At 29.9% G+C, this 18,776-nt stretch overlaps 1 protein-coding gene across 1 annotated transcript in view; it reads left to right on the top strand.

Annotated features, from left to right (window-relative positions):
* Positions 1-14,453, top strand: part of LOC123298858 (glutamate receptor ionotropic, kainate 2) — a 55,493-nt gene extending 41,040 nt beyond the window's left edge. Inside the window, exons 8-16 of the mRNA XM_044880953.1 lie at positions 877-1,080; positions 8,810-9,013; positions 9,495-9,599; positions 9,717-9,918; positions 11,213-11,301; positions 12,623-12,820; positions 13,080-13,470; positions 14,062-14,315; positions 14,370-14,453. Of these exons, the coding sequence (XP_044736888.1) occupies positions 877-1,080; positions 8,810-9,013; positions 9,495-9,599; positions 9,717-9,918; positions 11,213-11,301; positions 12,623-12,820; positions 13,080-13,470; positions 14,062-14,315; positions 14,370-14,453 (1,731 nt within the window). The remainder of the gene's footprint in view (positions 1-876; positions 1,081-8,809; positions 9,014-9,494; positions 9,600-9,716; positions 9,919-11,212; positions 11,302-12,622; positions 12,821-13,079; positions 13,471-14,061; positions 14,316-14,369) is intronic.
* Positions 14,454-18,776: the final 4,323 nt, after the last annotated feature.

The raw sequence follows: 18,776 nt of genomic DNA, 5'->3' as shown, positions 1-18,776 counted from the left end.
TATTTCGAAATTTAAAAACTATTTTCTTAATAAATTTTTATAACAATATAACAATATTTAGAAAACATCAGCAGTTCTTGAAAACCAAAATTCCTTAATTGAAAAAATAGTGCAATTCATCAAACAAGCCCTTCTAAAAGCTCGTGTAAAACCGGACTTGTGCCACCTTTACCTTGTCATTGTATAGGGTTTTTCAATAAGAGGTTTCATTTTGATTAGCTCATTATTTGGACAGTTGTCAATTTTGAGGTTGTCACCTTTTGACTACGTTATTACTGAAAATGGAACGATACACGCTTCATCAAAGCAAATTTTTTATGGTCGGAATTAGAAGATATTGATCTGGACGGCCTTTAGTTTCAACAAGACGGCGCTACGTGCCACACAAGCAACGAAACCATCGCAATTTTGCAAAAAAAGTTCCTGGTTTCCAATTGAAACCTCTTATTGGAAAACTCGCTATAATAATACAATAATTTCTGCACTCGATCAGAATTTAGAAGATCTGGCTTTATATATAATTTTGCTAAAATAATGAAAAAATAATGAAAAACTGGATAAAGCAGTACACAAATTTTCCCCGAAATTTCGATGTCTCTTCAATAACCATCTTTTCGTGGTCATTTTACCTATAATAAAACAATAATTTCAGCACACGATCATTTGAGAGCTCTAGGTTTATAGGAGCACAAGAAGGAGCGTTGCGCCTCCCTCATTCAAAAACTGGATAAACAAGTACAAAATTTCCCCGAAATCTCGATGCAACCTCAATAATACTCCCAAAGTAAAACTCGTGCTAGTACAACCTTAAGTACATAAAATAGAAATAATATAAAAATATAATTATTATAAGATTGTCTTTTATTTGATTTGTAGGCAGGCGCTAATGGTCTTACCGGTCATATCGAATTTAATGAAGGTAAACGCGTCAATTTCAAGTTGGATCTATTAAAATTACGACGTGAAGAAATACAAAAAGTTGGACAATGGACACCACAAGGTGGTATTAATATTACTGAACCAGCTGCTTTTTATGAATCATCTGCAGCAAATATCACACTTGTCGTTATGACTCGAGAGGTTTGTGTATATTATATTTATTTTTATCTATAGCAGGGCCGGGAAACGTGTACAAGATAATCCTTTAAAGAAAAAAAATCGAATTCGAAAAATGTAACAAAAATGCTAAACCTATCCTGAAGGAACAAACTAAAATATCGATCATTTTTTTCAATAGTTAATGACATATACAAGCTTTTAGACCACAAGCCCATGCTGAAGTTTTTCTGGTGAAATGATCCACCGGATATCATGTTGAAAAAGATGCTCCTGTATGTAATTCCAAAATATTTTCAAGCACCATGGCGTTAGTTTTACGTTTTACAGGTGAGAAAATGAATGCCTGAGCAGAAGCAAATCCGGTTAACTTCGGTATCGGAAGTTAAAGAAAACTTTTGATCTCTCGTCAGATTTCCGAAGCCGTACGTTATGTTATTTGCTTCGATTACTTATTACTTAGCTGAGTTAATATCCAGCAATGCCGTACATATTTGCTGATGTAGGGTTAAGATACCAAGGGGTGTGACATTCATATTTTCACCAGTGCTCACCTGTACCGCGCAAAACTGACACCATGGTGCTTAAGCTTACCTTACATATAGGAGCATCATTTTCAACATGTTTCATGGTGGGTTTCACCCGAAAAATTTGGTCGATTTGAAACGAACAAAAACGAATTTTATTATATAAAATTTTGGATCTAAAATCTAATTTTATAGCTTTTGTGAACTTATTTCTAGGATTTTTCTTTCGAAGAATAACTTTATACACCTTTCCCTTATTATAGCAGACACACTTACTATACTTTTAATGTTATACTATATTAATTTTTCATACTTAATTCTATTTTTTTTTATTAGTATTTTTTATTACAACCAAATATTTATTACAGAAAAGTATATTTTTTATATAAATACATTTTTTTTCGATTTCTATTATATTTTCTGTAATTCTTATATTATCGAAAAGAGCGCACATAAAAAATGAAAAAATATTTTTCTCTCGTTATAAAAATCATTTTCTACAAACTTAATATTGACTTAAATTTTGGAAAAATCACGTTTTCTCAATATATGTTAAATGAATTTCAAGATATTGACTCCTGAATGCTTGTAAATTCGATTTTAATTACCGTTCGGATGTTATCTTGAAAATCTTGATGGAATGTATCAATTTTTAGCATGTTCGATCATTTAAGAGTAAAATATTCAGTCAGTGTTACGAAAATCATACACTTTTGTCAAAAAAAGACAGTACATTCACAATTTATAACTTAAAAACCGCTAGTTATCAAGATGATCATTTGATAGCAAAAATGGTAATACACCGCGCCAGATATTATTCTAATAATTACAAAAACGTTTTCAACTCTTTTAGTATAGATATATTAATATGATATAGTTTTATAATTAAAAAATGTAATTTTATATTGGCCTGGCAGAGATTAGGTTTCTTTTCTACCATAAATCCATCGGTAATTAACGCAACCGTTTTCAGATGCAAGACTTACTTCATCGCTTCCTAATTTTAATAAGGAAAGAAATATACGAAATTTATTCGTCTTAATTAATAAACCCTCGAAAATGTCACAAGCCCTCGTACAATCCCTATATATATTATAAACGTGAGTTTGTTTGTGTGTTTGTTTGTTTGTTACGGAGTTGAATAAAACTTTACAATCATATATCAGAACATCACATGAGTTATAATTTATAGATATATTTTAATAAATATTTTCATAAAAATCAAATTTATTTTTTTGACATTTCTGTGGGCCATCTATGAACATCATCCTAGAGAATAAATTAATGATTTTTGTAGCGATATGTTGAACTAGGGTTTTCTGATATACTCAATGCATTATAGCTATTTTATATTTTTAAAGTTAACAACTGATTATTTGGTTACTTTTAACTATGTAAAACAATCCCTATCCCTATTTTGAGTGTTAAGAGGACTAAGTGAGAGCAAGGGAAGTGAAGGCTATAACACGGTGGTCTTTACTATGAAACCCAGCGAAGTGGGCGGGTATAATGCTAGTTATTCATAAATATATCCACACTATATTAACACTTATTTTTCCATAAATTTTAATAATAAATATTAATAGATATATAATAAACAACAAACCCTTTTTATTTTTTATGATTATGACTTTTTATTAATATTTTTATTACCCAAAAGACTTATAACACACCCACCCTCACTGACAACTCAGTCAGCTATATCTATAATATTTATAATTAAAAATAATTTCATATTAAATTAAATTGTATGTTGTAATATAAAATAAATTTAATTAATACTTCCATCCATTCATATACCTTTCATAATAATATTTATTAATTAACCGTATTTACGTTTGAAACATTCATTTACACAATACAAAACACTATCTACTACTTCATGTTGTTTATAGTGAAAATTGTTTAATGGAAACATCGAAAGAGTATCGTTATCTCATCAGCACTCGCGTCAATCATTCGGTAATCTTTAGTCGAGTGATGAAAATATTCTTTAACTTTATAAATCATAACCTCTACAAAATCCCTATATATTATAAATCTGAAAGTAAGGATGTTTGTTTGTTTGTTTTACGCAAAAACTACCGAACGGATTTGAATGAAACTGTACTACAATATAGCTGATATATCAGAATAACACATGAGCTATAATTTATAAAAATATTTGACATTTTACTGCTCCATCTATGATCATCACTTTGAACCATAAATTCATAGCCATCTTTTCTGATATACTGTGCATACATTTTAGGTGTGTAAGTGAGATCCAGAAACGTGAAGGCTATTAAGCGGTGGTTTTTGCTTGTCCCTTTAAAAGTATTTTTTATTAAAATTTTTAATTTAATACTAAAAAAAATGTATATATATCAAATATGGTGGAAGTGATGGGAAAATCAGAACGCCAAAACCTTACCATGCATTGTCATCCAAACTAAAAGTCCATGCAAAATTTCAGCTCAATCGAAAACCGGGAAGTGGATCAAATTTGACTTGCAAGATTTGATTAAAGACAGACAACTGGACAGGTGAAACTAAATAAAAGCTTGTAATAAAAACAAACCTCCAAAATCAATTTTTTATGACATTCTTATCTACCATTTACGATACCCGTTTACCATTTTAGAATGACTTAAAGCGTATTAAACAATTTTCACTATACATATCATTCATACATGCTTAAAAAAATTAAATTTGAAAAGAAGAAGAATGAAAACAATTTCCTTACATTTTATTTAGAATACATAGAGATATAATATTTAGTACTGAATAATTAAATTTAATATTTACACAATATATTTTGTTTTTATTCATAAATCATATTTGAATTCATTCATTCATTTATTCTCTTCAATTGAAATACTTAATTTTGTTATGATGTACTTCGAAAATACAACAAACCATTCGAGTATTGTGACCTTAATGGTCCTCATCTATCAATTTCCAAGCTATCTTTGTAAATATTGACCGTACAGAAAAAAATGATAGATAATAACTTACAGTTTTTTCCCTACGATTTCACTATGTATTAAGTTTAGGCCCAAGTTTGTAACGATTAAAAATATTGATGCTACGAAAAAAATTAGGTAAAGGTGTTCATAGAATCACCTAATTAGTTCATTTCTGGTTGGCCGTCCGTCCGTCTGTGAACACGATAACTCAAAAACGAAATAAGATATCAAGCTGAAATACAGCGTACTCGTAAAAAGTAAGGTCGAGTTCGTAAATGAGCAATATAGGTCAATTGGGTCTTGGGTCCGTAGAACCCATCTTGTAAACCGTTAGAGATAATACAAAAGTTTAAATGTAAAAAATGTTATACAAAATTAAACAACTTTGGTTGAAACATTTTTTAGTAAATATCACTGTTTACCCGTGAGAGCGCAAATTTTATAGTGTGTATTATATGGGAATATCAGTTATATATGTGTGACATGTATGTATGTGTAATGTGACAGAGTAATCAACACTGTCTGTACATGGTATTTCAACAATTAACTCAGTCAATTGTTTGTTTTCACTTGTTTTATACCATGTATATGAAATATATCAAGGTATATTAAGTTTAGTACCAAGTTTGTAACGTATAAAAATATTAATGCTATGAACAAAATTTTGGTAAAGGTGTTCATAAAATCACCTAATTAGTCCATTTCCAGTTGTCCGTCTGTCTGTCTGTCTGTCATCACGATAACTCAAAGTCGAAAATCAAGTTGAAATTTTTATAGCATGCAGTTCGTAAATGAGCAACATAGGTCAATTGGGTCTTCTAAACCGAGATAAAACAAAAGTTTTAATGTAAGAAATGTTCTTTATAAAAAAATAAACTTTTGTTTGGAAAATTTTTTCGAAAACATCACTGTTTACCCGTGAGGGCGCAAATTAGGTGCGAATATTGTATATAGTATGTATGAGAATAGCATTCATGTGTGTGTAACATGTACACATGGCTGGCTATCTCTGTTTACTTATAGCACGTCAAAAAACAAACGATTCCGTAATCAACACTGTCTGTACATGGTATTTCAACAATTAACTCAGTCAATTGCTAGTTTTCACTTGTTTTTTTGGATATAATGACTTGTCTAAAAACTATCATTGCATAGTAATTGAACTCGCATGACATAATACATGTTTATTGTTATTAAAATTTTGTAATGTAATGTAAATTTGTCTAATAGTTCGACAAAGTTATTATTATCATTATTATAAGATCTTACATGTGGAAAACTGTGTGTCATGTCATTCGTGATAGTTGTTAGGAATATGTTATATGTCTTCGACGAAAACTTCATTCATTCAACCAGTCACTTCTTATTCATAAACAAATCTTCTATATGTATGTATAATAGGAACTCTCTTCTCTTTCGAAATCTATATCCAAAGTTATAATGATGTATATACTCGATATTTACTTGTCTGTATATTATTTTATATGTATATTTCCCTTTCGTCTTTATTATCCAAAGTAGAAATTGTCATTTCCTTCTTCATCTAATTCTAATATGTTCTATTTATTAACGAATTTTCGAAAAGGAAATGTAGATTTTCTTACTATTGTACCATGGACTGGATTTTACGAAAATTTCTTAAATTATTCATCTTATTTAGTTGTTGTCGAAAATGGTCAATCTTTTTATTTTTTGCCTAATTATTTTTGAAAAATTGTTATTTTCGATTATAGACCACTGTCCAACCCTAATCAAAGTAATTGATTTATTTTTTTCAAATTTGTGATCAAAATTAACCTAGCTCTAATAGGTTTCAAGAATGTGGAGTCCTAGTCCTGGAATTAAGCACATAAATGATAGCTTGGGAAAAACTGACATCACAGTTGAAAAGAATGACTCAAAATTAGTAGGTTTCAAAGAAATTCCAATAAGATCGGATCAAATTTGCATGTGTTATCAAAAAAATTGAATTTTTAACTTTATGACGTCATCAAAATCCAAAAAATTTAATTTTGCTCTATCACAGCCAAATTTTATCCAATTTTGATGATCCAAGTATGTAATCCTACTAAATTTGGGTCATTCTTTTCAAATTATGATCATTGTGATCAAAATTAACCTAGCTCTAATAGGTTTCGAGAATGTGGAGGCCTGGTCCCGGACTTGTAGGTATATAATTTTTAATGACACTCATAGAAATTTCGCATTTGACAACGAATTCGTCAAATTAATAAACACGACATTCATCAGAATTATATTAAAACAAAGTGTTTTTTTTTTATTATCTACCTATTTCTAATAGTTCCTATAAAAAATTTTTAAAATAAAATAAATGGAAAAAAAAATTCATTGAAGTTGAAGTATGAAAAAATAGAACTAATGTTCTACAATAAAATTGAGAACAATACATTATCCAATCTTCACTTGACTTCAGAGATAAATCACTGTGTAATAAAATATTTATAGCATCAAAGGACTTCCATTAAATATAGGAAGTAATTTTATCTAATTTTTCTGGTTTACTATGAATTAGGATTTGTGTAAGCTTCTAGGTATCTATAACGCCGCGCAGGTCGAAACAAATAGATTCAACAAGTTAAAATAAACAATTGACTGAGATAATTGTTGAAATACTCTGTACAATGATAAATGTTGAAAATCAGTGATTAAATTATTTTTAATAAATTAGACAAATCAAAAAAAATTTTGAAATTATTTCGAAGTTTTCTAGAAAACTTTTTTTTGGTTTTCAAAAATCTTTCATAAGAGTGGCTAATTTAAGCTCCCTACAAATTTTCATCTCTCTATCTATCATAGTTTTGCTCTAATTTGCTCTCTCACGAGAAACTAAAAGGACAGGATATGAAAAAATGTTTCGAACAAAACAAAATCACTTTTGTTCTATCTCTAATGGTTTACAAGATGGGTCCTGCAAATCCAAGATCCAACTGACCTAGGTTGCTCAGTTACGAACTCAATTGTTTGATATCTCTTTTCGTTTTTGGGTTATAGTCTTGAAGGACGGGCAGGCGGACGTGCAACCCGAAATGGACTAATTAGGTGATTTTATAAACACCTACACCAAAATTTTGTTATCAATATTTCTAAGCGTTACAAAGGGCTTAAAATTATTATACCTTAATATATATTTCATAAACACAGGGTATAAAAACAATAACCAAAATACATTACCGAGAATATTCGATTTTCTGTTTTCGTATGTTTTTCGTATGTTTTCCAATCGACAAAAGAATCTCAATAACTATAAGACTTACAAAATTTCGGAAAGTTTTGTGCCATGGATTTGATCAGAAACATTTTTAGAAAACAAATGGAGGCATTATTGTAATAAATGGAAAAAATATTTTATAAATTATTATATTAACAGATCATAACACACAAAAAAACTATCTCATTGCGATATCAAACCGCCTGAAACTATTTGCCCCACGTCCTTATTCAAAGCCTACCATGGAAGTACCAAACACAATATTCGTCTCATGTCTGTAAATTACAAATCTTTTACGTTTCATTGATAAAAGAAAGAAATGTTTCGTGTTACAAATACAGAAAGTTAAGAAACAATTTCTTTTTTACGGTAATCAGTGTACAAAAATAGTACCCATATTAAATAATTTTATTGGATTAAAGAGTTTCCAACAAAAGTTGAAAATTATTTTATAAAAAATAAATCTCGAATTAAAAAATTCCCTAACTATCTATAAATATATAGGAGACTTTCTATAGATATAGATATATAGATAGATAGATAGTCACTCATCACGATATCTCTAGAACTATAAGACCTAGAGACTTGAAATTTGGCAGGAATATTCCTTTTGCCAAGTAGAGGTCAGCTAAGAACGGATTTTACGAAATTCCACCCACAAGGGGGGTTGCGGGGGTGTTCATGAATAAAAAATTCATATTTTTCAATTATGGCTTTTAATAGTTCAAAACTTGGTCAGAATGTTTTAAATTACATTTAGAAATTTTTTTAACCTTCGGAGGGTAGAAAGGTGTAGCGAGAAAGTGGGAAGGAAATATCGAATATTTACAAATATACCTAAGTGGGGTATCAAATAAAAGAGCATGACGTGTACATTACAAAACTGTTATCCAACGCAAGGAAATGTGGAGGGAGGGGTGCAAGTGGGGATGTTGCCCAGCAAAGCGGGCGGGTAACAGCTAGTTAATAATAAACCATGAGTTAACTTTTAGAAGATCTTGAAAATCGTGGTAAAATTTTCTAAAATGTATACTAATTTTTGATTACAGGAAAAACCATATGTGATGGTACGCACTGACAAGAATTTAACAGGAAACGCATTATATGAAGGCTTCTGTATTGATTTATTAAAATGGATTGCTGGACAAGTGGGTTTTCAGTACTCGATCAGATTAGTGCCTGATAATAAGTATGGTGTATATGATCCTGAAACAAAAGAATGGAACGGTATTGTACGTGAGCTTATGGAACGTGTAAGTTAGCAAAAGGCTAATTCTGATATTATTTACCGAAATCGATAAATATATTTGTTCACTTGACAAGACAACCTACTAAAGAAATTACAAAGAGTTTTTAATATAAAATGATAGAATTTGTTATTTATGTTTGCTTACTAAATATTGTATACTAATTTTAAACATCAAAGTCTTTCGATTATAATTGACGTTATTTATGATTCAAATCCTACTAAATTTGGGTCAATCTTTTCAAATTTGTGATCAAAATTAACCTAGACCTAATAGGTTTCATGAATGTGGAGTCCTGGTCGTGGAATTAAGCATATGAATTATTGCTAGCGGAAAACTGACATCACAACTGAAAATAATGACACAAAATTAGTGGATTTCAAACAAAAATCCAATAAGGTCGAATCAAATTTGCCTGTGTTATCAAAAAAATTGAATGTTTTATCTTTATGACTAATTATTAAAAATTTACTTTAATTTTCTATAGCGAGCAGATTTAGCTGTTGCATCAATGACTATAAATTACGCTCGCGAAAGTGTAATTGACTTTACAAAGCCATTCATGAATTTGGGCATTGGTATTTTATTTAAGGTAAGTTCCCAAAATTAAACTTTCATTACCATTTGGACCAAATATTAAATACTTTTTGGTGATTTTTTTATTGAAAAAATTCATTGATATCTAACCGTCGACTCTAATTCAAATTAGATACCAACAAGTCAACCAACACGGCTCTTCAGTTTTATGAATCCATTGGCTGTTGAAATTTGGCTATACGTATTGGCTGCATATATGCTTGTCTCATTTACATTATTTGTAATGGCTCGATTCTCTCCATATGAATGGAATAATCCCCATCCATGTCATCAAGAATCAGACATCGTTGAAAATCAATTTTCAATATCCAACAGTTTTTGGTTCATCACGGGCACATTCCTAAGACAAGGATCCGGATTGAATCCAAAGGTCAGATTTTATTACACACTATTTATTTTGCATGCATTATTTTTACAAAAATAGTTTTGATTTCCTTTGCATGTGTTTCTAAAAAATTATTTTTAGTTACTTGTTCAATCCTGATTCTTGTTGAGTAATTCAAAAATATGACTAAATCAAAAATCATTTTTCACCCATTTTTTTCACTCATATACAAACAAAAACAAAATTTAGCCGTAGATGATCCCCTTTACAAGACTTTTTTTAATTTATTTCTCATTATAAGGTAGCACAAAAAGTTCCAAAACGACCATTTTCTTTTTTGAATCCACTTGCATTCGAAATATGGTTTTCTATAGTAATTGCTTACATATTGGTATCATTAACAATATGGATTGTTGCCCAATTTTCCCCTTATGAATGGCATCCACCATTACCCTGTCCAAAATGCATGGAAGAAGAATCCAAAAATAAAATTCACCTAGAGGAAAATGAACTTAATAACAGAGAAGATATTACAACATTACCATTAATTTATTCACAAATTTTTGAGAAATGTGATGTAAAAAAAAGATCAAATTTACGGATTAATGAAATACATGAATCGACAATTGATGATCGAACTATTCGACAACCAATACGATCGAGATCAATTGACGAGAATAGTATAATTCGAAATCGAAAATCAATACCGATAATGTTTACAAAAATTGCTGAATCAGTTGAAAAAAGATCAGAGAGTGATGCAAATATTAATACATCATCGCCTGAAATTGCTGATAATGTATTCAAAAATAATCGGATAAATAAAAATCGTTCGTTATCAATGGGTGAAAATGCCTTTCAAACACACCAACCATCACGACCATCGAATACATTCGTTACGTGTACAAAACGGCTTGAATCGAAAACTTCCATTCCAGAAGAAAAAATCAATGATTTTGAACATTTAGCTTTAATACCAAAACGAAATTCTCGATCAACTGATTTACGATTACAAAGTCGACTACGTGCGGATTCAACATTATCACAAAAATTACAATTACGTTCATTTTCTGTTGTTGATCAACATCATACAAAATCGTTTGCACGTACTTCATTTGAATTGACACGTAAAGCGTCAAAGGTTTCGGATAATGTTAATTGGAAACCTATTCGGGTACAGAGGCCTACACGACTTGATTTGGATCCAAATCCATGCCATAATCATCATCATGATCATCACAAACATTTTGAGGATGAATTTGATCTAATAACAGATGAATTAGCATGGGTGGAAAATGGTTTTACGTTAGGGAATAGTTTCTGGTTTGCAATTGGTACTTTGATGCAACAAGGATCAGATTTGAACCCACAGGTACGCGATTATTCTACACAATTTTATGTTAATCAGATTTTGTTTTTCTTCTTAGAATATTCCAAATTTTTCCAAACTGCATAAATATTAAGAAATGTTTCCATTTTAGATTATATTCTTACTATCTCCTGCAAATAGATACTACCTATAATGGATAATACTTTTAGAAATTATAATATTACCCATTTTTTTCTAGTGTATACTTAAATTTATATTTAAACGATATTCAAATTAATATTTGTTTACTAAAACTTCCAGTTTTTCGGAAAATTTTGAAAGTAGAAGGCTATAAATAATAAATTATTTTTAACAAGAACAAAAGGAAATTTTCAAGGTTCCTGCGGGCCCAACTTATTGAAAAATTCGTTTTCCATTCTTCCAAAACAACTACGAATTTGCTTGCCACCAGCATGAATTGGGATGAATATTTTTTTATCACTTCAGGAAAACGCAAAATAAGAACGTTAAACAAAAAGGAAGTTACTTGAAAAGTGACGTCATTGTTGAGTATCGCCATAGATATGACATATAAAACTCTATTTTGCAAGAAAGTATTATTTATAATCAATTTTAATTTAATTTTCAAATTTTGTCATGGTTAGTGCAGAAAATTCGATACCAGTCATCTACCAAATTCCGTTGGGAAAATCACTAATGACGTCAAATATGGTTTCTTAGTATTCGTTTATTCATTCAATGACGGGTGAAACCCAGTTTAAGCCATAGCTATTTTAGTTCTATTTTAAGCCATTATACATGGCAAAATAATTTTCCCAATAATAGAGCCCTTAGACATGAAAGTTGCAATAACGACCCGTTTTTTTGGGAACATAACAATTATTCGCGTTTTAAAAGCATTTTGAAAATATTATACCAATCGCTCGTAACATGAAGGATAGCGTGAGGTTTACATAAAATGTTGACTAAAGGTTTGGAAAAAAGATTTAGAATTTTTCAATAGGCTATCCAGGCAATTCACTTACAAATTTCCTTTTAATCAACACTTAATACCTGTAAACCCATTCCAAAGAGTAAGAAAATGAGACACCCAAATATTTAAAAAAGACTCTTAAAATTTTCTACGTTTTACAGAAGCAAAATAGATTTCGACTGAATTTTGTATTTCAAAACGCAATTTTGTAAATTTGCTAAAAAAAATCATGAATATCGTTTAAGTAATTTCTACAATCTGATTATCATATTAAGTAGATTTAAAATCAAGAAATAGATAAGTTTAGTTTTAAATATGATTTATATATGGCTTTCAGAAATTATAAATTAAAAAATTATGTCTATAATTTTAATTTTGTAAAATTTAAAGGCGACCTCAACACGTATTGTTGGCGGCATTTGGTGGTTTTTTACACTTATTATAATATCATCATATACAGCGAATTTAGCGGCGTTTTTAACAGTTGAACGGATGATTACTCCAATTGAAAGTGCAGCAGATTTAGCAGAACAAACAGAAATTTCTTATGGAACACTGGAAAGTGGAAGCACCATGACTTTTTTTCGGGTAATTAAAATAAAACCAGGAACAGTGATTATTCGTTCGTCCAGTTAACTACAAATTAATAAACTATAGTTTCAAAAAGTATCATATCAAACTATCAGTAGTCAAAAAGGGAAAGCAGCAGTGAATTTTTTATTTCCCAAAATACGACCCTTTGAGAAATTTTAATAAAATGTGAGAACGACGAATCACATTCAAAATAATTTGAAAATAAAGGAAACATTTTCTATTGTAAAATCATTGATTATCATATTATTTACAGGATTCTAAGATTGGCATCTATCAGAAAATGTGGCGATTTATGGAAAGTAAACGACCGCCTGTGTTTGTTGCAACATATGAAGAAGGTATTAAACGTGTTTTGGAAGGCGATTATGCATTTTTAATGGAATCAACGATGTTAGATTATGCCGTACAACGTGACTGTAATTTAACACAAATTGGTGGTTTATTAGATTCAAAAGGTTACGGTATCGCTACACCAAAGGGCAGTCCATGGCGAGATAAAATATCACTAGCAATTCTGGAATTACAAGAAAAAGGTGTTATACAAATTTTATATGATAAATGGTGGAAAAATACAGGAGATGTATGTAATCGGGATGATAAAAGTAAAGAAAGTAAGGCGAATGCCTTAGGGGTAGAAAATATAGGTAGGAATTTGTAAACCATGGTCATGTAAACAGGTATTAATGTACACTAAAAGTGCAAGGAACTAATTTCTTGTGATATTCTGCAACCAACATACGGGAATTTCTCCACTAAAAAAATCTCACAAAATCTCTTATGGTAAATGAATTTCGCTCAGCTTTTCTTAAACTATGGGTTCTTGTAGTCGTTGATGAGTAGGTAGATTAGAAGTATCCATGGAAATAAAATGCATAGTTTTATGATAAAGGAATGCAAGCTCAAGAAAGGGTAGATTGATTTTAATCACCCCATTGGCTTTCTACAGAAAGCTACCAACAGAATTCTTCTAAGACCAATATTGGGCTAAATTTTCGCTCACAAAAACATGCATTATTACTTATTTTTGAACTTTGATATCCACTCATATCTCAAAAACCAAAATTTTCAGGACTTTGTAGCTTTTTACCTACTCATCAAGAGATTTTCGAATTCATAATTTCAGGAAGTCATTTTCATAAAAATCTTGTGGGATCCTTTGCACAGGCCTATTCACAAGACCATGGGAATAGCGATTAAATCTTCATAACTTCAAAACTATATTTTGTATTTTTCAGGAGGTGTATTTGTTGTATTATTATGTGGCTTAGCATTAGCAATTTTAGTAGCAATATTAGAATTTTGTTGGAATTCAAAAAAAAATGCGCAAACAGATCGTCAGTCATTATGTTCGGAAATGGCTGAGGAGTTACGTTTTGCTGTACGATGTCATGGTTCACGACAACGTCCAGCATTAAAACGTGCATGTACACGATGTAGTCCGGGTACAACGTACGTGCCAGCTGCATTAGAACTGCCTCACATAAATGGAGTAAGTAAATATTATTAAAATGATTCGAAATACTACATAAAAAAAATCATTTAGGCTGATGAATTTCAGGATGCCAACATACTGCCAATGATGGATTTACGTAAATCATCATTTAATTATGATGCATCTGAAACCTAGCAAAAAGTTTCATCCACAAAACATAAAAAACAAACTAAAAATAAAAATGAGAAATCACTTAGTTATTTTAAAAAATGTGCAAATCCTGCATTCACTACACAAGACAATTTATCAAAAAAAAACATTAATCATCAACAATCATCATCATCAACTACGTCACATGTGCTTGTGGAATACGGTTTCCCCACAAATCGAAGTCCTCGTAACACTTGTGATCTATTGTGCCATAATAATCCTAGTGCCAATTCAATAAATAATAGTGATAGATTGGATCCTAGTAATCCTAATAAACCAATGAAAAATATCTTGTGGGAATTTGATTGTGATATTAAAAGTGTAAATAATAGTAATACAAATCAATTGACAACAACCAGTTCACCGCCATCGCATAAAACATTTCCAACCACTTCAATTATGACCAAAGTTACCACTTTGTGATTTTTAAATAAATAAATTTAATAAAATATTATGTTTAAAAAACAAGTTTTAAAGAAAAAAAAAAAGCTCCTTTCCATTTACTTGCAAAAATTTTATATAAAATACCAACGTACAAAATCCGTCGTGCATCTTCGTAACTTTGGCACACACACACATGCACAGAGATAAATATTTTGCTTTCTACTGAGAATTGAAATCATAGACATTAACTAAGAGGAGGAACTGAATTTGCAATCAATGATTGCCTCTCTTAGGGTCATCTTTACCAATTTTGACGCAGCTGTGCTTCTCAGAAAATTTGTCTTTTGTCCGTTTTTTCAGTCTCTTAAATCAACCTGACGCCCTATTATTAGGACTTCTCATACTTTGTATACTGAAGTTTGTTAAGTGAACTTTGCAATACTAATTTATTATACGTGGTATGGTATGCCCCTCCCAAAACTTTGCACCTGGGTGCCACGCACCCCTTTCACTCCCGGGCAAAGACAGCCGAGGCCTCTCTTTGTACAATAATCGCAGTTAAAAGGTCCTATAACTTTTTCAGAAGCAGACTTTGCACTTGCGCTTTAATTTGCTTCTATGTTAAGTTTATTTCTATTGTTTCTTCGCAACGACTGTCGTTCTTCATTTGAATTAATGTCGACTTTGTTGTCTTTAATCCTGTGGGTTTCAGTCCAGTACTTACCGTCCGGTACTTTCAAAACCTCTCCTTAAAATGTGTCCAATTCAGCACCATTACTTTTATTTGATCTCAATTTCATTAGGTTTTCGTCGTTGTATCTGCCCTCAGATCTGTATCTGAGATGGTGTCCGGTCATTTGATGGGTCTTATTTGTCTAAGAGATCTACTTCTAAAAGTCTGAAGTTAAGGAATAATCGTGAAATTTTCACACCCACAAGTGATTTCACATTAGAATGGTCGCAGTGATGAAGAGGTAAACATTGATTGCAAACGAGTTCTGCCTTTGTCCCTTTCGTTGAACAAGGGACAAACGCAATACTCGGCGCATATTACACTCTTTATTTGAGCGGAGGCAATCTCTGTGAATATTTACCCATAAATTGATCATCTTTCTTGGTCTTAAAGAAAAATACACAACGTATGCTGAATTTACAGACATAGCATCCGCTTAAAATAACGTATTGGGTAATTTTTTCAGTGATATTAATGTTTATGATTGAGATATTAAAAGCATGTGCGGTTCTTAGATAACCTACCTACTGCAAGGTAATAAGGATGGAAATGAAACAAATTAAAATTGGATTTATCACTCCAATAAACCTTAAAGGAAAGCAGCATTATTAGTATTAAAGATTTTTCCAAAAGTAACTTTGAAATTATTAAATATAGGTCCATTCTGAAAGTCTCGAAAATTAATTTTATGTTTTTTTATCGGCAATTAGATTACTCAACACCAAATTTTGTCACGATTACAAAACATCCTTTACCTAAACTGCCAATAATTAAATTAAAATATCAGTGGATTAATTGTATTCATTTTTTTTTTCAGTGATATCTATATTGAAAATTTTAAAAATACTTTTGGAAAATCTTTGGAAAATTTATAATTATATAGATATTGGAAAATTTGTTGTATAATAAATAAAATTGTATATTGTTATACCATTAGTTTTGATAAGAAACGAAAATATTAAGTTTTGATATATATAGTTCCTAAATAAACCAAAAAAAAATCACTGAATTTTAGGCATCCCATCAAAGTTTTAATTTTTTGAACGTTCTCATATTAGAGAAATCCTAAAATATTGATACCGTTTTTAACGATCAATTCAAATTTTCTACGATTTTAATCATTTAGTAAGTTTCTACAAAATTTCAAAAAAAATTTAAAAAATAACAAATTTAATTTGCTGTATTTTTCAAATTATTATTGATGATAATCAAGAAATATATAATTTGTACCAAGGTAAGAAAAACTAATTTCGAAAGTTAAAGCTGTTGTCTTGCTACAATATTTTCAAAAAGTTTTGAGTTATATTCGCGGTAAGAGTTAATGAACTTATATAAGGTATAATTTTTATCTATAATGTACCACTCAAAACTGTTGCTCATACAATATACTGTGTATGATGAGTTTTTTAAAATTCTGTGATTATATAGTTATTTCTCTTTCAACCATCATACTCTAAGTATAGTTGTTTCTATTCAACATGAAAATAGTTTAACTTTGCATTATTAGGAGAAGGTATTCTAAAATGATCCCCCTAAGAAAAAATGTAATTTATAGCCAAACTATTTGACATATGTACAACGTCAAAATAATTTTGAGTTCGTTATTCAAATGATAGAATATTGGTATGTAAATTTCTTTTGATCTGTTTAAATTTTTAGAACTATTCAATATTTCTCAAAAGGGATCGTTTTGACCGACCTTGTAAGGATAGTGGGTAAAATGATCACATTACATTTTTTATCAAACAGTTCACATAAAATATTAACTGTTCTTTTACATTGCATCAACGATTAGTATGGAAACCAAAATCACTGGTAAATAAATCTAAATCAACACATTACAGACCCGTTACATGATGGGAAATCATTTTATCTATTATAATTTTACACACAAAATAGGGATCATTTTAGTCTATATAAAGGGGATCATTTTTTTCAATTGTTTTCCATAATTTCTATTTGTCAATAACAAATTCACCAATATAACATTTGACTATATGAAAACATTTATTTGTGGTATGGAAAATTAAAATAAACCTCTTCAATATCCCCCATTCATATTTAAACGTTTAAAAAGAATTAGAACATCCTTTTATTAAAAAAATACATTTTCCATACCATGTTTCCGTATTAAATGGTTTTAAAAACAACACAAATAGAGCATAATCTGTTGTATTTATCCGTCTATGAATTCTAATTTCAATGAATTTTATACATTGCAGGAGATAAAATACCTAAATTCAATAATAAATACTACATTTATATACCAAAGATACATATACATATATATATAACAAAAACACCTATCTACTTCCGGACACATCTCATAACCGGATATAAACGTATATCTATTTATATTCATTCCTGTAAACGTAATTGTACGGTTTAAATGAATAATCAATAAAAATTTTTTTTTTTTTTTTGCATACAACTTTTACGAAACGAAAGAGATATAACACGTATTCATTTTTCATATAAATCAAATTTTCCAGGTATGGCTCGCTGCGATACTTTCGTGAATAACTTCCTAACGAACAATTATTTTGGTGAACCGAAAACTTATTTTTTGATAAAAATTGTGGAAATATGCAATTTAGTTAGTTTGTAGCCCATAAAAGCTACGAAGATGCAAATTTTTATATAACGATTATGTAGGGTAGAGATATGGAGAATCATCTCTGTACATATAAAGTGTCCACGAAAAACAGAAAATTGATGGCGCTGCTGTAGCAAAAGTTTAAGTTTTAAGAGAAAGTAAAAAGAGTAAGATCTTAACATGTTGTTAAAAAAGGATAGAGAAGTTCACATCAAACACCTTTTGATACACAAGCGCCATTCTGGTAAATTTTAGAACTGTTATTTAGGACCCTTTTTACTTTGACCCTTATTTAAGATTGTCCTCTTTACCTCTGCTCTACGTAGTTTAGGTACTATTTTATGCAAAAAAAAAGATTGTTGAATTTTTTGTGAGCTATCCAAAAAACTTTGACAGGCATATTGTCTGCTTGGCGTAATTAGTTATTTTTCCATAATACTCAAATCTAGGAACTTTCACAGATAAAGTTTTAAAAAATGAATGAATGATTTAAGAAAAAGAAAAGCTGTAGAGTTACTTTAAACAAATTTTAGGATTTCTTTATTATGATTTTGAAAATATTTGAATTAACTCATAAATCAACATTTATTAAAAT

Source organism: Chrysoperla carnea, chromosome 4 (assembly GCF_905475395.1).
Source record: "Chrysoperla carnea chromosome 4, inChrCarn1.1, whole genome shotgun sequence".
NCBI lineage: Eukaryota > Metazoa > Arthropoda > Insecta > Neuroptera > Chrysopidae > Chrysoperla > Chrysoperla carnea.
Note: the sequence above shows the minus strand (reverse complement) of the source record. Positions and strands in the feature narration are given on the sequence as shown.